Source organism: Podarcis cretensis, assembly GCF_951804945.1.
Source record: "Podarcis cretensis genome assembly, chromosome: 5".
Classification (NCBI taxonomy): domain Eukaryota; kingdom Metazoa; phylum Chordata; class Lepidosauria; order Squamata; family Lacertidae; genus Podarcis; species Podarcis cretensis.
Genome location: NC_137174.1, coordinates 63,458,436 through 63,482,201, shown reverse-complemented (window position 1 = coordinate 63,482,201; position 23,766 = coordinate 63,458,436). Strand labels below are relative to the sequence as shown.

General features: G+C 40.6%; 1 protein-coding gene across 2 annotated transcripts; it reads right to left on the bottom strand.

Moving 5' to 3' along the window:
* Positions 1-3,119: 3,119 nt before the first annotated feature.
* UBE2G2 (ubiquitin conjugating enzyme E2 G2) lies at positions 3,120-22,028 on the bottom strand. 2 transcript variants are annotated; one of them, XM_079976946.1, is made up of 6 exons: positions 21,876-22,028; positions 18,300-18,335; positions 18,171-18,216; positions 9,377-9,495; positions 6,426-6,566; positions 3,120-5,166 (listed from the first exon to the last, which is right to left on the bottom strand). In XM_079976946.1, exons 1-6 carry the CDS (start codon positions 21,916-21,918, stop codon positions 5,054-5,056), a joined length of 498 nt encoding a protein of 165 aa, XP_079833072.1. In that variant the 5' UTR covers positions 21,919-22,028; the 3' UTR covers positions 3,120-5,053. The 2 variants fall into 2 exon arrangements, with proteins under 2 accessions (XP_079833072.1, XP_079833073.1); XM_079976947.1 differs by lacking the exons at positions 18,171-18,216; positions 18,300-18,335 and having other exon boundaries at positions 21,876-21,959.
* Positions 22,029-23,766: the final 1,738 nt, after the last annotated feature.

The following is a 23,766-nucleotide window of genomic DNA, read 5'->3' as shown; positions in this document are numbered from 1 at the left end:
TGCATAACAAAGAAGCTCTCTTCCCAGCACAGAGAGCCCCAATGCAGCAACACCTGGTGATGCGTCAATGGAACATGTGGCAGTGGCTGTGCTAAGACCCAACTGCTACATCTTGGTTTGCATGGATTATTTCACACGGTGGCCAAATGCGTCTGCTATTAAAAAAACAGGAAGCTGTAATAGTGGCAAATGCCTTGGTTGCCCATTTTCTTTTTCTGATTTTCAAGTGCTGGGGGAATTGCACTCTGATCAACACAGGAACTTTGAGTCAAGGGTGTTCCAGAAAGCGGACAATACCCAGAATACCCAAGCTAGGCCTCAGTCGGATGGCATGGTTAAACCACATGTTGGGGATAGAACTGGCAACGTTTGTCCAGCAGCACCAAAGGGATTCAGATGAGCATATTCCACTCCTTCTGAGGGTGGACAGCACAGCAGTTAATGAAAGCACCCCAGAGTATGATTGGAGGTTGAGCTAGGTGACTCTCAGGGTCCCTTCCAACTTTATAATGTTTATAATGTTTCTTGTGGAATTATTCTATGACAGCTTAGACCAGGGGTCGGCAACCTTTTTTAGCTGTGGGCTGATCCACTGTTCCTCAGACCATGTGGTGGGCCGGACCATACTTTGAAAAAAAATATGAACAAATTCCTATGCCCCACAAATAACCCAGAGATGCATTTTAAATAAAAGGACATATTCATGTAAAAACACGCTGATTCCCGGACTGTCCGCAGGCTGGATTGAGAAGGCGATTGGGCCGCATCCGGCCCCTGGGCCTTAGTTTGCCTACCCCTGGCTTAGACAAAAACCTTCCTCTCAAAGAGAGGCGGCAAAGGGACAAGAAAATAAAAGGACTACTTATGAGACATAATATAGAGATATAATGAGCTATAAGAGCATAGATTTCAGTTCCTGGACAGGGCCAAAGGACCATGAATTGAAGGACACAGAAGTCAGCTGGCTGGTTACAGTGGTGGCTGGGGCCTATTGGTAGGGTGCTAACTCCTCAGTAATGTATGAACTGTCAGCAGCTCATGGTGTCAGATTTAACTGGATCTCTTTTGCTCATGCCTTAACTGTGAAGCGGGACCCTGCCAAGAAAATTGAAAGTAAAAAACAAAACGAAAAACTAAGACAGGTGTCAATTGCAGTGCATGTAGTAACTTTAAAGCTAGCATGCCAGCTAGATTGTAGAACACGCATATTTCTTTCAACATGCTGATAATCGCGAAGTGAGAACTGGGCCAAACACAAGAAGGCAGTAAGAATCCAGAGATCAGCCCTGCCCTCCAGCGTCAACTGTTTTATGTGGTTCCAACATATTTAATGCAGCAGGGTTTTTTTTTTTTTTTCAAAGAAGCAGGGTGGGGGATAGAAGACATGATTAGTTTAAGTCTCTCCCTTGCCTGTGTGTGTGTCTTGTGTGTCCTAACACAGCCCTTGCTGCCAGGGGAGAGGCATTTGTTTGCATCCTTTCCAACTACAAAGCCTAAAGCAAACAATCTAAGCAGAAAGGTGAAAACTGTAGATTAAAAAGCTGCTTGCATGTATTTAATAGTAACACCTTTAAAAAAAAAATTCGTAACATCTGCCGAGGAACAAGTTTTACAGTAATTGTTTCTCAGAGGAAAGAAAAGGTACACCAATTAGAAATGTCGCCAGGAGCTAGGGATGCAGAGCCTGCTAACACACACATATCCTTGTTAAAAGAATAGAGGACAAAATTTATTCTTACTCTGGCACTAATAAGATTTGAGAGCAGCGGCCTTTCGAAGCACTGCGTTGCAGTCTTCTCCCAAAGCTGCAGTTCTACACCACTGTATTTTGGAGCAAAAAGTAGCTTTAGACCTGGTTGCGATTTCCTCATGGCTTCTTCCGACATTAGTCTAATCATCTCTAAATTTCGTACACACAGAGGCAGCTGAATCACACACGATAATGTGTTCCCTTCATTGCCAGCACACCAAGAGGCTCAAGTGTTCCCAGTTAAGTTATGCAAGCTCATCCATCTACAATGTAAGTTAAAGACATGTGCTCATTTCCCCTCGTAATGAAATAGTACATATGTATTGGGCATTAGTTCAAGAAGCTAAAAAAAATGCTTCATACCTTGCCACAAAAAGCAGGTGCTTGCTAAAGACCTGTCGCTACCTAGTTTCCCACCATAGGTACCTGCTCAAGTATTTAGGCCACTGTATGAAAACAGAAGACTGTCTATGCTGGATCATAGTGTGATGTAGTGGTTAAGAGCGGTAGACTCGTAATCTGGTGAACCAGGTTTGCTTCCCCGCTCCTCCACATGCAGCTACTGGGTGACCTTGGGCTTGTCACACTTCTTTGATGTCTCTCATCCTCACTCACCTCACAGTGTGTGTGTTGTGGGGGAGGAAGGGAAAGGAGAATGTTAGCTGCTTTGAGACTCCTTTGGGTAGTGATAAAGCGGGATATCAAATCCAAACTCTTCTTCAGATCTGTCTTCAACAGTTGTCAGCCAGCACAGCTGATAATTATATCTGAGTATTTCTGTTGTGAACTCAGTGTATGTATGTGTATGGCTGAGAAGAACTGTAGCTGCTGGGTGGTTAACTTGAGGCCCCCCAGATATTGTTGAACCCCAACTCCCATCTGTCCCAGCCAACACGACCAATGGTCAGAGATTAAGGGAACTGGAGTCCAACAATATCTGGAGAGCCAGAGTTTCCTCACCCCTGTGGTAGACAGTTAACCCCCCTGCCTGTAAACACTTGCCCATCAAATCCCAGATGAAACAGAGGATCACTGAGGTTCTTTCTTTACAAACTGGTATGTATCTGCCCTGCTGTTTCTAGGTAAATGTGCTTCAGTGAGTGTGGGTCACACGTGGAGCAAAAAAATATACTGTATGTCTCTTGCTGGTTTAAGCCCACCCAAGGATGACTGTGGACAGGATTCCTGCGTTGCAGGGGGTTGGACTAGATGACCCTGGGTGTCCCTTCCAACTCTACAATTCATTTTCTACAATCTGTAAGACCCCCACATTCTCTCATGGTCGCATTGAATCTGAGGTAAATACACTCTCTTCTACATGTAGCATGTGTTAAAGAAGGACATCTCCCAAAAACAGCAGTACAAGTGATTTTGTACTTTAAGGAAAATATGCATTTATTTTCATTGGCAATATTCATGTCCAATATAAAACAATGTGTTTAAATACACTTGAATACTGTGTAAGACCAGGACAGCTTTCCCATATGTAATCACCATTAAACAAAGAGCACCTTCTTTCCATGCTGCTGTCTTGTTGGACTTGTCAAACTAAATTACAACTTGTAGAATAAATAAAAACCTCTCATTTGCCATGAAAACCACCACTTGTTGTTTCGGAAAAATACTACTACTTCCACCCTCCCCTAATCCATGCCCAAAGTAACTTCTCTTTCTCAAAACCTTTTAAAGTAGAAAGGTCTTCTAATTCAGGCACAACTCCCACAGAAAACCACTCTCGTGAAGTCAGGGCTTCATGCTGCTAAAAAAATGCCTAGATTCAGCTTCTGCTGTGGACTGATCACATTATGAGAGCTATTTTTCCTGGAAAGTATGCCACTGTAAAAAAAAATATATGAAATTGAATTTCAATGCATGAAATTTCAGAGAATGATAATCCCTCTCAATCAGAAATTGATTAAATTGTAAACAGTATAAAAGTAATTAAAATGCAAGCTTAAGCAAGAGATATTAATAGTATTTCTTGCCATGTAACTTTAAATTTGGCATTCTAAAGTAGTACAGACATAGTAAGAAATGGTTGTCACCTGCTATATAACCTGGCTTTGAAATACACATCAAGAACCAGTTTACTGCTCAGTTGTTCCCAGCCAGTAAGAAAGTAAAGCAATAACTTTTATTTTCCTGGTACTAGACTAAGAAACTAGGGGATGTCTAGTACTACTTAGTCTAGTGTTTCCAAGATAAAGATTCCCTCCCACAGCACACTCAGGAAAATAAAAGAGTAACTGAAGTTGAATACCATCAAGTCCTTCTAATTCAAATAATATTCAAACTTGATTTTGTTCTCCAGATTTCTATTAGGAATACATTTTGGGTGACATTAGATTCAAGACAGCCTCTTTGCATTAGGTTTAAGTGCTGTCAGCTGAGGACGGAAGATTAACTTTGGAAAGACTGCTCTGCTGCAATACAAGGTATTTCCAGCATATCTTATGAGTAGACATAGCTGTTAAAGGAAACCAATACATTTTAGAAATGAGGATTATTTATCAAACTTTCTGGAGTTGTACCAAGTTCAAATAATGTCTTAAGAGGAACTCAATAGTGCTTGAAGGCTTTCAAAAGTAGCAACATGAAGGCTTACATTTGGGAAGGTGGACTGCTGCAAGACACTGATTACATTGGCCACTTCTTCTCTGATTTACCTCAATTAGATACAGTAATTCACTTGCTCTCAAAATACTCTTGCCCAGCAGCTTAACTATGTTCTCATTTGACTTCAGGTGTGGTTGCTTTGTGGTCTTAAGGAGGAGAGAATCTGAGGCCTTCAAAAGTTACATCCAGTTATGAAGTAAGACATCCTTAGAACGGCATTTCTCCATTTCCAGACAAGGGAGTCCAATGGTGTTTCAGCAGCTTTCCATGGTTCTGGGCAGTTATTAATTCATAGATCTTCTCAACCCCATTACCAGAAAGTGCACAGTACTGCACTGAAAAGGGTTAGGAAAATATAAACATAACTGAAGAGACACAGACGCTATGCAATGCTCCCATGCTTTCACTAGTGCAAAGAAACCACAGCACTATGCAACCTTTCTCCTATGACTAAATCCACTTGTATTGCAGCTACTTACATGTCTTAGATGGAGGAAGATCCCCCGCCCTCAAAAGAGTAAACAAAAAGGGAAGAGAGGGGGGAGAGAGGATGTGTGTGGTATTAAGACACCCAGTCAACAATTTTGCAAGATTTGCTTTTTCCTATCAACACGGAGTACTGCCATGTGTCTGCCTGATAAAAGATCAAATACTATGATTGTCAAATGTCTCAGTTCCTTCCTTTTTTTAAAGCCCAAGTGATTTCTGGACTATTTGCTTGGCTATTTTGTTAAACTGCTCTCTGTCTTCCCGCCACATTTTAGAAGCATCCACATTGGCTCCACTCTCATCATTCGGTTCTGAAAAGGGAAATAAAAGAAAAATTGGGTTTAGCATTACATCTGAATGCACCCTAAGACTCTGACTGGTGCTCTGCCTCTTCAATTTCCTTCCCTACTGCTTCCAAGGATTGCTGGCACCCTAGACCACCTTGCAGAACTGAAAGGTACACAATGTACTGGACTCTATACATGGATCACTGACCCAACCAATATTTTAATGGGGCTACTAAGTATTTACACTATACCACAACTGCACATGTACTGTGTTAAAGAAATGGAGTCGCAGAATTTGAGGCATCAACAGACACAGAAAACTGCCAGTACATATAGGGACTGAAAACAACTCCAGGATTGTAGGTTAGGTGGTGAAGCTGGTTCACTGAACAATTTAGTTTGGCAACCCACATTTGACGGTCTGAGCTACTCCATCTTCATTTAAATTGGACCTATAAGTTTGATTTTGAATTGGTATTTGGTTGTTGTTGTTAAATTTGTAGCTGTTTTGACAGCAAATTAGTAGAATGGTGGTTTCTTAATTAAAGCAAATCTCACAATTCCTTGAGATTTACTTAAGCCAAAGTTTATGTGCATAAGCACATACCATTCATGTCCGCAGTGGCTTACAGAAATAAGACCTCAAATAATGACTATTTCAATGCCAGAATGAGTAGTATTTTTCACCCTTGTCGTCTGAACATACTGCAGTTCATCAGCTTGCCTTGCACTTTGCCATAGAGGGAGAGTAACAACTTTCTTCTATTTAGGTAAACAATGAACTATCTGAACATAGGATTTTCAACTCATCCTAAGGAGCCCTTGCTGGATCAGGCCGAAGGCCCATCTAGTCCAGCACTCTGTTCTTGCATGAAGATCCTGAGCACAACAGCTGCGAATCCCAGATACTGGCATTCAGAGGCATATTGTCTTCAACAGTGTAGGTACAACATAGTCATTGTGGCTAGTAGCCAGTGACAGCCTTATTCTCCAGTCTTCAAAAGTAGCAACATAAAGGCTTACATTTGGGAAGGTGGACTGCTTACATTTGGGAAGGTGGAAGCAAGACATTGATTAAATTGGTCACTTCTTCTCTTCGTAGACACAATTTATCTTAAAGAAAAGCCAATGCCAAATCTAAGGGAACAGTAGACGACATAAAAGAGAACCATAGCTAAACAGCTTCTAAGGTGGCTGCTGAAACTCTTGTTATTTTAGCAGCCCATTAATTGGTTGCTGCTTGAACAGCTTTCCTAGCTTTGTGTTTGGAGATGAACTCATACCTGCCAGCATGCTGACCACTGACAAGAGGATCTTCTCCACGCTCTGTACTGGGCTCCATCGTTCTGCGCTGCTCTCATAGCCCATAGGATCATCCCCAGGAGCATGAAGAATAGAAATACAAACTCTCCCATCTGGATAAACTGTGGAGAAGAAAAGTATTTTGTTATTTAGCCTCCCCTACACAACAGTCATTTAAGAAAAACAGAAAGAAAGTGGAAGAATCTAGGAGGCAACAGTATACTTTTTGCAACTACAGAGCTAATATTCTTAAAACACACATCTTTCTAGATAAAAAGGAGGGGTCAATAGATCAATTTCTGAGGGATTCCAAATTCTCCAGTGTAATATGTTTCCCCACATGCTTTCTGTCCAAACACTTCCATCGTTTATGCATTTTAGGCTACAATTCTAATCCTTTTACATGGGAATAAATCTCATATAACACAATAGAATTTACTTCCAGTTAGGCGTGCATAGGATTACACTGACATTAGTTCTTATTTTAAGGTGTCTTAAAATAGAAGGACAAGTTCCGCCTCCCCAAAATACTCCCCTAACAAGTAGGTCTACAGCCTAAAAGATGCTAGATTTTTAAAATTCAACAAACCTTTGGTGCACTTTTAACAGTCTGCCTTGCACTAGTGTTTTGTGCCATTTTACTGTTTTTCACTTTGAATGAGATGGAGAAAGACCATGCTACAAATATAAATTGGTATTGCTCTTCTAACCGACTGGGAGAGAGATTTGGCTCTTCACTTTTATTTTCTCTCTCATGCCCCCCAGGGTTGTTCTTCCATTTGTCCAGCTACTCTCCACCCAAAATAACAGCAGAGTGAAACGGGTGGTAGAAAGCTGCCAGGCACATTTTCAAATCTCCCCTTCAGCTAATTTCTGTGCAAGTTTGAAACTTGTTAAGTGCTATATATAGGTTACTGTGTTTACTCCCTCATTACAGCCTTAGGGTAGGGAATGGTTGTTGTTGGTCTATCCATAGCTGAGGGAAAGGGAGAGAAGACTTTGATGGATCTCTATTCTGTAGAGGAACATGAATATAAGATGCAAAGATGATATGCTTTGAAAGTCCCAATAGTCAAACTTAGGGGAAATAATGCATGAAAAGAGAGTTAATCACACAGAGCTGAATTCAACATCATGCTAATACAATTGTTCTGTTAGTGCAAGCATTTCTGCTTGCCAGATGGAACCATCTTCCCTCACATGCCCTGCTGCTGCTGCTGCTGCTGCTTCTTTCTTCTTCTTTGGTGAGCACTCGCAGCCGATTAAGATTGTCTTCCATGAACACGGTCTTAAGAGTGAGTCCGTAAGTGACTGTGGAGGCCAATTCTGGATCCACATGTTCTTCTGCAGGGAGGACATAGGTTTCCGGGTAGGAGTTGATCAAAGTGAGGGTTTGCCAAATGTACCTTCCTCTTAGCACATTTCTCCCTTTCGTCCTGAGCTTAAAGTCTTCAAAGTCCATGACACTTTTGGTAAAGTCTGTTCTCCAACTGGAGCACTTGCAGGCCAGTGTCTCCCAATTGTCGGTGTTTATACTACATTTTTTAAGATTTGCCTTGAGAGAGTCTTTAAACTTCTTTTGTTGCATTACACTTTCCATTTTTTAAGAGTAGTTGCTTTGGAAGACAAAAATCAGGCATCTGAACAACATGACCAGTCCAACGAAGTTGATGTTAAAGAATCACTGCTTTGACACTGGTGTTCTTTGTTTCTTCCAGTACACTGGCATTAGTTCGCCTGTCCCCCCAAATGACATGTAAAAAATTTCAGAGAGAACCTTTGATGGAATCTTTCTAAGAGTGGCAATGGCCTTTATAAATAGTCCATGTTTCACAAGCATACAGTAAGGTTGGTAGTACAATAGTTTTGTAAACATGCATTTTGGTTTCCCTGCTAACGTCCCGGTCCCCAAACACTCTGTGCTTCAATCCGGAGAAAGCTGCACTCACAGAGCTCAGGCGATGCTGGATTTCAGCATCAATGCCGGCCCTTGTGGAAAGACAGCTGCCCAGGTAAGAGAACTGATCGACATTTTCCAACATTACACTGTTAACTCATCCTCTGCAGAGCTGATTTAGGAGGTGGGGGGGGGAGGGGAGAAAAGCCCAGATTGCACAGATTCCCACCAGAACAATTATTTAATTGAATCTGGTCCATGCTTTTGGTGGGCATCATTGTTCTTCTTCTCCAATTGCTACTTCATGGTACCTATCCATCTGCCTATAATGCTCCTAGAGAAGTATCCAGCTCTCCTGTTATTAAAGACATGGAATTCAGAAAGTCTCAACCCTGTGATTTTTTTCTTTTAAGACAATGGGAATTATGCAGAGACCAACTAGTTACTGTTATCAGTTGGGCAAACAAAGACAAAATATCACCAGAAATGGAGCTACTGACGAACTAAATTAATCTCATTGGTAAATCTATATGTCAAGTATTTGTAATCTCAGGCTGTAACTCAAACCTCTCCTCTCCCCTACCAACAGGACTTTATGGACACAAGGTGGATAGGGCAGAAGTTCAGATGGGGAAGCAAGGTTGCTGATCCTATCATGTGATGGCAGTGAGACCAGCTTAGGTTCCAGCAGATCCCAGGCTAGCTCAGCCCTTCTATCTTCTCCATTCTATTTCAGGGCATTTTACATTATGAAATTACTTACATTAAGGGTATATGGTATACAGAAGATCACATCTTGTACTTTGCTTTATTTTGTACCACAATTCAAAGTGGCTTACGAGTAAAACATAGTTAAAAGGTGTTAACCAGTGACTAAGTACATGGTTCTCTAATTGTGTAATAATGAACAACAACAAAAATCAAAGGGTAGGTCCAGATAGCCGAAGTGTCCATTAAGCTTTTTTTAGATAGCTGGACTTGATGACATTCTTTACCAATGTAGAAACCATCAAGGCACCTATTGGTAGAACTTACTGTTGGGATGAAACATCTCACATGTGAACCTCATCTTTGGAGGACTTAAAGGATAATCAAGAGGAAAACTCAGAATAGCAGGGAAAACGCCATACTCAAAGCATGTGTCTTCTGGGCCCCTGAAACAAAAGAAACATTACATCTATGCAGCATGGAAACAGTTGGCACCACTTTCAAACTAGTTCCAAAATATTAGTTACTAAAAATGAAAGTTGATGGCAATCAAGTATTTCAGCAGCACAAGGAAGTCTCTAGATTAGTAGATACATGCAATTATAACATGGAAGTAGTTTCCAGACTGTATAAATTGAATAACTATAAACTATTTAGGAGAGTATTCTCCATTTCAAACAGATCAATCTTCAAGAGGATATCCAAGATGTAATCCAGTAGAGATTTGGCAAGCATCCTTGCTGCTAACTTTCAGGGAGCTCTTGAATATCTTTTATGCTGACAGACCCATTCAGTTGTTTAGATTTTGCCAAAATGAGTGAGTCAGTTTTACGATTATTGCATGTTGTTTTTATGTGTATATATTGTAGTACACCACCTGGCTATTTTATGAGTGGATGGTTTATATATATTTTCCTAAACACAAATAAGTTGATGATAAACTATAATTGATGTTGTAGTCATAGTGCTTTGATGCAGCTGTACATTTGGCACTGCCATAGATAACTTACTGAGTCAGCAATCATACTCAAGAACCAAGGCTAAAGAAGCAGGGGAAGTCTGTGCTGCAGGGATCACCACCACTTGCTTCCTCCACAATGGACAGTTAACTAATGGCAGTTTAACAGCCATATATTTTGGAATCATTAAATGACCCCTGGAGGATAACTTGCATCGCTCTGTATGCTATGGCAGCAGAGAAGTAGATCCAGCTAGTGGACCAGATGGAGGAGACTCTTGAGAGTCTGCAAGAAGATCAAACCTATCCATTCTGAAGGAAATCAGCCCTGAGTGCTCACTGGAAGGACAGATCCTGAAGCTGAGACTCCAATACTCTGGCCACCTCATGAGAAGAGAAGACTCCCTGGAAAAGACCCTGACGTTGGGAAAGATGGAGGGCACAAGAGGAGGAGGATGACTGAGGACGAGATGGTTGGACAGTGTTCTCGAAGCTACAAACATGAGTTTGACCAACCTACAGGAGGCAGTGGAAGACAGGAGTGCCTAGCATGCTCTGGTCCATGGGGTCATGAAGAGTCAGAAATGACTGAACAACTAAACAACAACAAGTGGGCCAGATCCTGAGTTCCCCCATTCTCAGGGCCTGCCCACATGTCATTACTACGAGCCATTTTTTCCTTTGTACTATGGCAAGCCACACTAGGAACAAAAATCTGAAGTTTATTCAAGTGGGGTTTGAAGTTACCACCAATCAGCTGGTCAGCAGTAATGGCAAGCCCTATTTGGCTGGGCTTACATTTTTCTTTCTAATGCAGCATGCAACTGTACATGGACAGCCGCATCTCCACCTGCCCCTCACCTAACTTCATATATAATTTGTGATTTAAAATAGCCTCAGTTTAAATCACTCCACCTGTTGGGGTCTTTACATACATAAGCTGTATACAGTTGTACTCCTGTTACTATAAATATGAAATAGGATTAACTCTCTGTTATTATTGTGTTTTGTTTTAAAGTTGTAACATCCAATATTGGAGGTCTGATTCCTAATACCAGGTTAAGAAAGTGATTTTTTTTTGGCAGCAGGGGGTGAGTGCTAAGTTTTTCTCAATGGCAATGCATCACTAAATACTACAGCTAAGCTACTACTTGGCTCAACTTTCACTGCAGAAGGAGAGAATCAGAAACCCTGTTTTCTCACCTAATAGTAAGGATACAGCTTTTCTGACACACTATTCTTACACTTATGCTTTTGCAACCAAGTGATCAGGCCCAGATTAGGCTCAATGCTATCACATGACATAGAGCAGCAAGCTTAGTTTCCAATGGATCATGGGCTGCCTCAGCCCTTCTCCCTCCCTAGAAAAGACCCATCTGGGGGCTTCCTGCTGGTCTCTGCAAGAGGCCATCAGAGACAACTCTGTCCACTCCACACAGCCCTACACTCGTCTGCTTACCATTCTACAACTGGTGATTTGTCATAGCTAATTAACAGCATGCGAGCTTCCATGCTGGATGGTAACCACTTCTACAGAAGCTGCTTCAGCATGAGCCACTATAGGTACTAAACTGGTCCTGTTTCTCCCAACAGCTTGCTTGGAAACCACAGGTGACAAGAAATTCCATGCAAGTGAGTGAGTGGGCTGGCAAAGGAGGGACAGGTCTCTTTAGCTGTTCTCAGCCTGTTTGTTAATTTTCTGAGTTTGTCATAGAAGACAAGAAGCTTGTCCCTCAGCTCCATATGTCAACTGCCAGCCCAATTTGTGGAAAGCACATTTACCCTACTTTCTGTGCCACTTAAAGAAAATATTAGACAAGTAACTTTGGTGAGCTTATTTACAAGGCTTATTTGTTTACAGTGAAACCCAATGTGTACTGAAAAATTAATGCTGTTTTCTTAGAAGGAAGCCTTGATTATAAAGAGTTAACTTGTTCACATCCTCTCTAATCTAAAACAAGAAGCTGAAAGGGAGAGAAATCAAAGCTTGCACATTAAATTACTAGGAAGGTCACAACACTGCTTAATTACCAGGGTGTGTTTATTCAATTATGCTCAATCTGTCTCCAAGGCATGTTCCAGATTTTAGTGCCTGCACGTCAAGAGATATAGCCTACAGGTGCTTGATCTTGCTACTTTGAAGACACTATTATAATGCATGGACAAAAGTGTCAGAAACTGCCATTTGCAAGGCATTGTATAACCAATGTTTATTATTTCTATAATGGTCTGATGGAAAGATGTGCACGTTAGTTTTTAACACAACAACTCAAGTAATAAAAGCAACTTCAGGATACGCAATTAGGATGTGCATGCTGGCCAGACTTCAGACTTTGAAGGTAAGTATACCCAAGGTGCACACCCAGATTATAAATGGGGTTACATACACACCAAGCACTGACCATAATTTTTGGCAAGCTAAACCATTCAAAGTGGAAACATCCACCTGTATGCCCATAGCTTTTCTAGACAGTAATGAACATATGTTTTTGAGCACTGCTGAACAACAACAACAAACATAGGGGTGAATTTCAGAATTAGAGTCCTCATAAGTAGTAAGTATTAGAAGAAGAAGTTTCAACCTTTGCTACCTCTCTATTGTTATTTTATTTCCCTCCTACAAATGCACAACCTGTGCCTCTCATTTTTTCTCATTGTCACTTCTAGCATATTTCTTCTTGGGTCTAAACAGCTTCTCCTCCTCTAGAAAACAAAAATATCCCCCTCCTTTTTTTCTTCAACAATCACCTAGGCAAAATAAATCTTGGAGCCATCATAGTCTAGCCAAGTATAACTTCACTATTACGCGTTTCTCCTTCCAAAAACAGAACAGGTTCTTCTTTCCAATCTGTTCACCTAATATTGCTTAAGTGCATTGAGCAGAACCCCTTGGAGGGCCTTATTTCACCCTTTAATTTCTGTGCTTTTGTCGAAGACCACCCAGATAGTTTCATGCCTGAGCAAGGATTTGATGCTGGTTCTCACATTCAGATCCAACACTCAAGCAACAAGACTATACTAACTCTATCACTCTACCCACTTGTGATTCCTGGACTGGGATGGCCTTGCAACACTATTATATGCTCTGAACACTCCTGAACAAAGTTTATAGGCAATTTTGACAAGTGCTATGTTTAGATGTTTTATTTTAGAAGAACCTTTATCTGCTTACAAGAACAGTGTTTTTTGATCCTCAATCACCTGAAGTTTCCACTATGCTTCCCTTGGTCTGGTCAGGATGCAATCCCATACTTTACCTGGGGAAAAACCACTGATCTTGGTGGAACTTACTTCTGAATATATATATATGTATGTGTGTGTGTGTGTGTGTGTGTGTGTGTGTGTGTGTGTTCCTCTGTTTATAATGAGATATATGTTGCTCACTCTGGGTTGTATCCAAGTCATTCTAACTAAGGTCCACTGATTTAAACGGGTCTATTCAGTGTATGACTGTTGGATACAACCCTTAAGCCCTAGCAGAAAGCATTTCTGCTGTACTGTGAATGTCCAAAGAGACAACAGCATGGATGTAGTAGGTGTTAGAAATTGCAAATGTAAGCCTTATGTATATGAATGGGGCAGTAACCTCTGCTATTATAGGCAGTGTCAGGTACCTTAACCTCTTAAAGGAACCATAATCTATGTTATTAAGAATGAAAAGTGATGAACGCTCTATTCACTGAAGTAGAAGATATTTGGCATGCATTCCAAGTTACTACAAAAGAAGAAGTCTAAATCATAGTGATAATAAATTATTTATATAAAAAGTAACAGCTTTGTAACTTTGTTTTTATACTTTTGATTTAGCTCCAATTTATTTTTTATCATTCTTCATTGTTTTTATTTTGCTTGTAATATACCCTGAGTATTTGTTAAAAGGTTAGGGTACAATAGTGAAATTAAATAAGGCTGTGCCAGTTATTTCACTATTTCTATGCACATGTAGCAGAAAAAATTATTTCAGCTTCCCAGGTGCTGGGAGCAAGTTCTAAGTTAGAACTTTTCCAGTACTCTGACTCCATATTAGGTAGCACAGAACTATCAAAGCAACATTCTGAACCAACATTCCCCACGTGGAAATTGCCTCTGTCACCATAGTAGGGAGAAATGATATAGCTTCCACCATAAAATCAAAATACATGCTTAATGCCTCCTATTATGGCATTGTAGGATGCAATTAGGTATTTTTTTAAAATCATTTGCAAATTTAGACTGGAACCAAATGGATGTTTTTTGGTCCTAGAAAAAAAATTATTTGCCTGGGCAGTTGATCTTTCTGGATCAAAGTTGATCATTGCCTTTTATTTGTAAGGCAACTACCATTTCCCAATCTAAGCTATTTCTTTGATATTAAACAAGAAAAGCTACTCACTTCTGGGAGAAGAGAAATAGCATGCCTCCTTTCTTTGTCTAGCATTATGGGAACTAGCAGGAACATACCAATACTTTAAATCCGACTTTTCATGACCCCATGGACCAGAGCACTACATTACAAATAAGCATTACAAATAAGTAGTAGTAATAAAAACAAAAACCTTGGATCAGCCATTAGAGACACAACTTTCATACACCTAGATCTATAGCACATCATAAATTCACTGCTTAATGATAAACCTGTACAGAAAAGTTATTCCTAATCTAAGCACTGTTCCCACTAGGCTTCCTTGCTACATTTTAAATGTGATAATAAATAAGTCTAGGTAATTTTGCTGCTACAATTTCTAAGGGGTTAAACGTTAATACTTCCTCCACCTTACCCCCATAAACTTTAAAATAGCGACACTGAGCAAGTAGTCACTTGTTACAGACTGTATATCACTCTTCCAGCTCTCAGTACATAATGGTTGCTGATAATTAGGTGCAATACAGTAATATAAACTATAGTGCAGAAAAGTACAAACAGAAAGATCAAGGGGCTGAAGCAACTTCCCTATGAGGAAAGGTTACAACATGGGGCTTTTTAGTTTATAAAAAGGTGAATGGGGGGACGACCTGATGGAACTGTATAAAATGATGCCTGGATGGTGAGAGATTTTTTTCCCTCTCCCATAATTCTAGAAGCCAGAGTCATTCAAAAAAGCTAAACGTTGGAAAATTCAAGAGTGACAGAAGGAAGTACAGTGGTACCTCGGAAGTTGAACAGAATCCGTTCCGGAAGTCCGTTTGACTTCCAAAACATTTGGAAACCAAGGCACGGCTTCTGATTGGCTGCAGGAAGCTCCTGCAACCAATTGGAAGCCGTGTTGGATGTTTGGGTTCCAAAGAACATTCACAAACTGGAACACTCACTTCCGGGTTTGTGGCGTTCGGGAGCCAAAACGTTTGACTCGCAAGGCATTCAGGATCCAAGGTACGACTGTAGTTCTTCACACAACACATAGTTAAACTACTGAATTCGCAACAAGATGCAGTGATGACCACCAATGTGATTGGCTTTAAAGAGCGGATAGACAAATTCAATATGCTTTTAAATACTCATTCCTGGGAGTCCTGAGCAGGAATCTCATGTATTGCTTGTGGTTTTCCCATAGGCATCTGGTTAACAGAGTGCTGGACTTGAGGGGTCCTAGCAGGGCTCTTATTTCTTGAAACACCATTCACATGTAGCTCAAGATATAAGAAAAACTTGGAAGTTCTCAAAAGTTTGTGGTGTCTTGCGTTTCAATGATACATGACATAAAAATATTATGATAAACAGCCATAAATTTACATGTATCTTAGAGCATAAGCAAAAACATTATAACAGTAACATACAATTACAGAAAATAAAAGGGTAGAAAACCTTCACATAAACATATGGAACAAAAGAACAAACACTTATGGGAGGTCAGTTAATGCTATAATAATTGTTTTTAAGCACATTTGTGTGTTTTTTCAATTTTTATGAAAGCAGCTGCAATCCCTGCTCCCAAAATCTTACAATGCACAAAGGGGAATTCCACAATGAAGTAAACATTTACACTAAACTGAAATATAATTACATTTCTAGACAGCTTTTTGAAATATTGGCTTAAATTTGTACTTGTTATTTTTAAGAGCAGCCTTTAGGCTAGCCAAGTTCTAACAATGAATACTTTTGTATCATTTTAGTGGGGTAAACTGTTGTGATAATGAGCACTAACAGTTTTCAAATGCCATCCGTTTTGAAGTTAATAAAGCTAAGTGAGAATAGCCTGATAAGAGAGAGAAAATACATTAATCTCACATATCAAGTTAATTGATTTATGCAACACAGCACTCACACGGTATGAAGCTGGAAGTCTTTATGTATTCCCATTATCTAACACTGCCTATTTGCACTTTTGATGTGACAAGATCAAAGGTGAACATTTATTTGCTTTAGAAATTGTGCACAAGATCACAGCACTTGTTTTCAGGCCCTAAAAACAAGCATAGTTTTACCAAAGTGGACATACTACTGGCCATGAGATGGACACAGCAAAACTAAATAAGATTTTTTTTTGCTAAAATCATTCGGTCTTATTCCACGTAAGTGTATTAGGATCAGATGCCAAACAGTGTTTCTTTTCAGCTTTAGCCACACTGAAATATTCAATTTATGATGTTTCAGCAATACTAGTTTTCATCATGAAATGCAAGGCTTGGTAATTCTGGTATGTTTGAATAGCAGTCATTCTCATCACCCTTCTAATCTCACTCCTGAAACTTCAGACTCTACACTTTGATATTCACATCTACATAGAATTAAATTTTTCAGAAGTCATGAAACAGCTCTGTAGTTCTTCCAAACTGAGCGTTTAATACAGAGGACCAAAGTAAATGAACAAAGATGCCTCATTATTATTAGCTTAATCTTTATTGGTGCCACTCATAAATTAGGCACTCTCATTATCAGTGCAGCCCTTGATTACACCACCACCACAATGGGAAGGGAAGATGCTGATACACAAATTCCTTGAAAAAATGTTCAAAGTACTCTTTCCATGTGTACATGTGTTACAAGGCGAAAAATAACATTTGGTATTTAAGAGCTACAAAATTGACCCTGCTGTATACTGGCCACACTTCCTTCCAAAGCACTGGTTTATTATAATCCAAAGTTTATTTTCTTGCAATTTGCCTGATGCACAAAATTAAGCGTGTGTTTCTCTATTCTATCAGCTATGGCCACACAATCAAAACTTGCAGCAAACTTGTAACAGGTAGCTTGTTACTTTAACACCCGCCTTTCTCATTAGAAAAAGCCTCCCAGATCAATGGTATAGAGACTATTTTCATTTCTTCCAGTGTGTCTTAATGCATACTGTACTGCTACAATTTTCCAGAGCTATGATCCTATCTGAAATTTTATACAGCACATTGCCAAATAACACAGAAAGAGTGCACTTCAGAAGAGGAAAACTGGACTTAGAGAAATTCCAGATCTTGAGACTTGTGTCATATTGTTTGTGTTCCCATTGTCTGTACTCTTCATTTCTGAAACATTTTTAGACATTCCCTGGCAGTGGCAAGTTGAGCCATCTGCAAACTTCACAAGACAAACCCCAAAAGTTGGGGCTATGGTAAAGAAAGGCCAAGTCTTTACAACAGCCAAGGTCCCCTTTGAGTGAAAATGGGATGCACAAACCCTTGTTAAGATAAACGTGGAAAATAACTCCCCTACGGTTGGCTAGACCTCAACAATTTCACCGCCTGTTTCATCTCAATTAAAAAAAACACCTCGTAGGTGAGAGCACAATGCTGAAAAGTCTTTCTTGTTCCTACGTGGCTATGAATAAACTAGGTGAAATTCAAGACACTAACACTATTTCTCTTCTTCATTATCTGAGTCTGTCCCAGAAGGTGTGGTGGCATGCAAAACTCTTAAGTTCTTTCTGTACATATGAATTCAACAAAAAGGAGAAGCCTGCTTGGTTGGCAAACATTGCTTTTTGTTTCATTTAAGACAAGAAAACGAGATTATTATTGAACTCGACAACTCGCCCTCTTTGCAAGTTGGCAAAGCTTTTATCTTTTCAGAACGTATTAAGAAGACTTGTGTTGGCAGGTGGATAAATGCAACCTGAACTGTTTCAGGGGAATCCCTAAACTTGATACTCCATTTATTAAAAGATGCACATAGGATTACTTTTTGTTCTCTGAGGTCCACCAGCAAAATGTATGTAGATATAATTTTAAAAGAATAATAGCTTATAAACTTACATTATCAAAGCTTCCCATTCAAAGAAATTTTCTTCATTCATAGGCCCTATTTAAAGACAAAATGTATTATTTTATTTAAGGTTTTCTAATGTCAAAGTATACAGATATAAAATAAATAGGATTCCTTACCAGCTACTATGCCTTCTGGTGGATTCAAGGTCAACTCTAAAATTAAGAATAAATATTTTAAAGTATTTTTCCTCGTTTCATTAATTAATACCACAAAAACAATCTATATGGCCACAATAATTTCTGACAGCAATAACAGATAACTCAACACAGGGAAATGATTTAGAACAAGAGTAAACTTTATATCCTGCTATTTTGTTTGTTTGTTTGTTTGCTTGTTTGTTTGTTTGTTAGGGTAAGCACATTCACAAGGGAATAAGCCTCATCAAATACAACTGGACTTACTTCCAAGTAAGCATGCATTATCAGTATTCATGGAAACCCAGTTCTCTCTTTAAAATGTTCACCCTCCACCACTGGAAGCAGTATGCCTCTGAATACCAGTTGCTGGAAACCACCGTTGTTGTCAGGCTTGGGTCCTGCTCGCATGCTTCCTAGATGCATCTGGTTGACTACTCTGAGAACAGGATACAGGACTGCGATGGCTGCCAATTAGTTTGTGGGCCCAATTCAAAGTGCTGGTTGTGACTTATAAAGCCTTAAATTGCTCAGGACTGCAAGAACAACCTCTCTCCATACCTGGACCCTGTGATCATCATAAGAGGCCCTTCTTCACATGCCTCCTCCACAAGAGATCCAGATGTGGCAACACAAGAATGGGCCTTTTCTGCAGTGGCTCCCCAAGGAGGTTTGGCTGGCACCTTCATTATACGTTTAGGCACCAGGTGAAAATGTTCCTCTTTAAATAGGTCATTGACTGATTAGCATCTTATACCCTTTTAAATGTGTTTGAGGGAGGGGGTTATTAGTTTTGGGGGGTGCTGTTTTTATTAGTTGTTTTATGTTTTTATCTTGCATTTTTATGTTGTGAACTGCCCTGAGATCCATGGATGAAGGGCAGTATACAAATTTAAAAAATAAAAAATAAATAGACGGGCCACTGGTCTGATCCAGCAGGCTTTTCTTATATTCTTAAATCTAGTTCTCACTGCCACAGAGATGACTTGTTTTATATATAAAACAAGCTTGCATTCTATCATTTATATTGAGGCATGCAAAAGTATGTATATGAATACAGTCAGCAAGCATTAAGCATGCGATCTTACAGCTATTCAAGTTTTTATTTATTTTAGCAGATGGAATCTATTAGGCTTCCTGATTCCTAAACTGGAAAGAATTCCACATCATGTTCTATCAGTGCAAGCATTTCTGCTTGCCTGGTGGAACAATTTCCTCTCTCCTCCCCCATGCTCTGCTCTTGGGAGTTCTACTGACCACCCCTACAAGCCAATTTGGGGGCTGTGTGCAGGGCACCTTGGGGCTGACAGGGGCAAAAGGCCTGTTGTGCTAGCAGAGCCAGTTAGCTGAATCTGACCCACAGTGTTCATTAACAAATGCAGACTCCAGCATTCCAAAACCTAGGACCCTGCAGAGGTGTTTTGGACTGCAACTCACATTAGTCACAGGATGAGGAAGGCTGGCATATTCTTACCACTTTTCTAGTTGTTTACAACAATAAGATCTAGAATGTGAGATGAGGGCAGGAGAAGAGGACAGGAGAAGTCGAGGGAAAAGAGGAGTTATTGCTCTCTCTAGTGGAGAAGATGCAAATATCAGCATCAAATGATTGTTTAAAAAAAAGTGGTTCTCAAACTCCCCCCACCATGGACTACTTGAAGATTGCTGAGGGTCTTGGCAGACTACTTAATGATTTTTCTGCCTATGGAAGCAATTATCATGTGCTCTGGTAGATGTTGTATGATTTTTTAATTGTATTTTTGTTGTTCCCTTTATTTCATATCTATTTTATTATATTTACTCCATAGAATTCAAACTGTAATGCAATAAAATGTAAGACATAACATAATCTATTAAAATACAATTAAAAATCATAGAATCATATGAATATTTAATGTTTTTTTCCAGGAAAAATGAATTTCATTTGCAAATTACCCTAACTTGCATTGGAAAGCTAACTGATGCCCTAGAGAGTGGTCTTATTTAGCACATTTATTTTACTTGTATTTAGTAAACAAAGCTAAAAAAGTATATTGAAAAGTCCACCTTGCTTAATACTGTACTGCTTCTGCAATTGGCCTCTATTCACTGTTACTGTTAAACTTACGAAACAGAAACTTTTCTGTGGAAAATAAAGCACTGGAGAAATTTCCATCCCACATAAGTGAGCCATGTATTTGTTAATTTTTGTGTTTATGTACTACCATTCAGAGTTAAACACATGAAAGTAGCTTTACCTTTATACCTAATGATATAAATTTGACAAGACTGCTATATTAACAGGATTTTTTTCCCTTAGTCCAGCGCTTTCCCATAGGCTCTGCTGCAAGAAACACAAGAAACTGCCTTATGCAGAGTAAGATCATTGATCTATTGAGCTCAATACTCAATGAGCAGCATCTTTCCAGAACTTAGAGCTGGAGCCTCTTTTAGTCCTACCTGGAAATGCCACGCACCTGGGGCAAATGTCAAACACTGGGATACATAGCTGACTGCAGCAACCGTAGCTGACAGCCCTGTTAAGGGTTTCTCATGATTAGCTAATATGGCACTAGGTTTGTCTACTGTAGACTTCCTAAGCAGTCTATATGAAAAATATTACCTTCTTTTTGGCATCATCATTCCAAGTTCTCTTACACACTGGTAACTGAATGACCAAACAAAACGCCTTCCACACAGCAAAAACTAACTCTCGTATTTCTGTTCAGGTTCTTAAATAGAACAGCACAGCAGAACCCTCTGTTTGGTGCTGTCTACTTCAGACACAAAAGAGAAGCAAGCGCTGAAGTCTCGGCTGCGTTGCTAACACTTCAGACGGTAGCGATTATTACAATATGCCATTATGAAAATTTTGTTTTGTTTTTCAAATATAAACCACCAAAGGGACTTAGGAAATTGATATACCGCCTAAAGAAAACACCCCACACCTTTTGCACATAAAAAAAACATGTCAAGAAGAATACTACTATATAGAGTGAACCAAGGCTTGGAGAACCCATGGCCCTTTGGACAATGTTGGACTACAATTCATAGCTGTCAAGGTTTCCCTTTTTTTAAGGGAAATTCCCTCATTCCGAATAGGATTCCTCGCAAGAAAAGGGGAAAGTTGACAGCTATGCTACAATTCCCATTGACTATACTGGGCGGGCCTGATGGCACTGGAGAGAAACTCTTCTCTCTCGACGCACCAGATTTCCACCTACAGGGGACTGATGTGGGGGCTTAGGGGCAGTTCAGGCTCCAAAAGCCAAAGCCCATTTCACGGCCTCCGCTGGTGCGATCCAGCAAAGGGAGTTTCCCTTGCGCCTGCTGAATGTCTGCCCTGGCTGGGGGTGCCAGAGACTGGCGTGACTGGACGGAGCAGCTCGACGAGGAGTGAGGGGAGCAACGGCCAAGGGACTCGGAAGCATCGCTCCGAAGCCGGCCGGGACTGCCACCCACCAGCCCCACCGCCACCCCCAGCAACGGAGTCCGGAGAAACGGCCGGTGCCGCCGCTTCGTAGCTCCCGCCTCTCCCTCAGAGACCCCGGGGGCGCCTGCCCTCGCCTCCCCACTCACGTTTATACTCCGCCATCAGCCGCTTCAGCGCCGTGCCCGCCATAGCTCAGGCAGTGACGAGGGGAGTCGGATCCGGCGCCAGCTGTCGCGCCTCGGGTCACCGGAACCATCCGAGGAGCCACTTCCGGTTGACCTTTACCATAGAGAGGCCGCTCCCGGAGGAGGCTCTTCGTTCTCTCCCTAGAGGTAGAAATAGGTAGAGCGAACCTCAAACGTTTTCCATCGACTTTTCTGACTTTATTTCATTCCTCGCTTCGGAGGGGAGCAGGAATAATGGTAATCAGTGAAGAAAGCCCGCAGTTCTCCATAGGCGACGTTGGGAAGCGGGCCTCACAACCCAAATCAGTATAGATTTTCTAGCTTGGTTGCCACTCGTGGGGAAACGTGGCGTCTTTTCAGAGTTTTTGTCCAAAGTGCAACCCATCTGGTATGCAAGTCAACGGACCAAACGGAGCACGAGGGCTTCTGCGTGCAAGTGGGCGCTGGATCTGGCCTCGGAATGGAAGGAATCGTTTGTGTAGCCTGAGAGGTCGTGTTTTGCATAAGGTGATGAATGGAAAGCCAACCTAGTCTCGTTCCCTCCTCTGACAGCGAATTACGCTGAAGGGCTGTTAGAAGCCGCAATACTCCCATCTAAGACGTGGGCGATAGCAGCCCTGGGCTGCATTGCTACGAGTGATTGCCAAAGAAGATCTTGCTCAGCCTCAGTGCCAACCCCAACTTGCAGCGGGATGTGGAGTACATTACAGTACAGACAAAAAAAATTTCTTCCAGTAGGACCTTAAAGACCAACTAAGTTTGTTGCTGGTATGAACTTTCGTGTGTATGCCCACTTCCGTCTAAATCGTTCTCAACCATAGGGCACTCCTGTGTTTGCACTGGCGGAGCTATTCGAGTTTAGAAAGAGTACATACTCCTCTCTTTACTGCTTCCTTCTAAGAAGGTATGCTGGTGCCCCAGCGAGTGCTTGTTTCTACCCTGGTGGAGATTTTAACAAGATGAACACAGAAATTATTCATGTCCACGATATGTGCCATTTCCCATACCTTATCTCTGTGAGCCAACCTGTATGTCGCCACCCAGCTGAATTACTTTTGTGCGCATGCGTCAATCGAGCTGCTTCACCTCTGCACAACCTCCATCTCGCTCTGGGTGACGGCGCCGCAGAACTCGAGCTTCGGTCTCCCGTAATTTAAGAACTGTCACGTGCAATCGGAATTACTCGATCCTTAATTTCGCTTCCATTGTAATCTAGATGTATATAAAATAACAACTACTACTAAACTCCCGCCCATAATAATATTTATACTCCGCCCATTTGGCTTTGTTTTCCCCCAGCCAATAAGGGCGGTTTACAGCATATATAAAAACAGTAAAATATCAAGCATAAAAAACTTCCTGATACAGTTCTGCCTTCAGATGTCTTCTAAAAGTTGTGTAGTTCTTTATCTACACACTGTAAAGACAGGGAGAATCTGTGCTGTACTAGGAAACAGACTTTTGCTTCTTCACAAAATAGAAAGGGAATCGCCAAAGCGCTTGGAATCATTTAACTTTCTTTTACTCAGTACTTGTCAATTAAACATGCTGTCTTGAAACTGATTATGGGAAATGTGAAAAGTTTATAATTTATTTAGACCACTGTAAAGCAGATGAAAACATTAGCAAGATTTTAATCTCACTTGGAACAAATGCTATGGACAATATGGATAGACATAAAATATGGATTACAATATGCAGTTGAAAATGTTGACAATTGAACCTATGGGGGGGGACAAAGTAATCTCTTTACATGGATGTGCATTTGGTATGGTTATGAATTCATTTCTAAAATAAAAAATGATTAAAAAGAAACAAAACCGTGGCTGTACCGTGGGATATTCTTATTAGT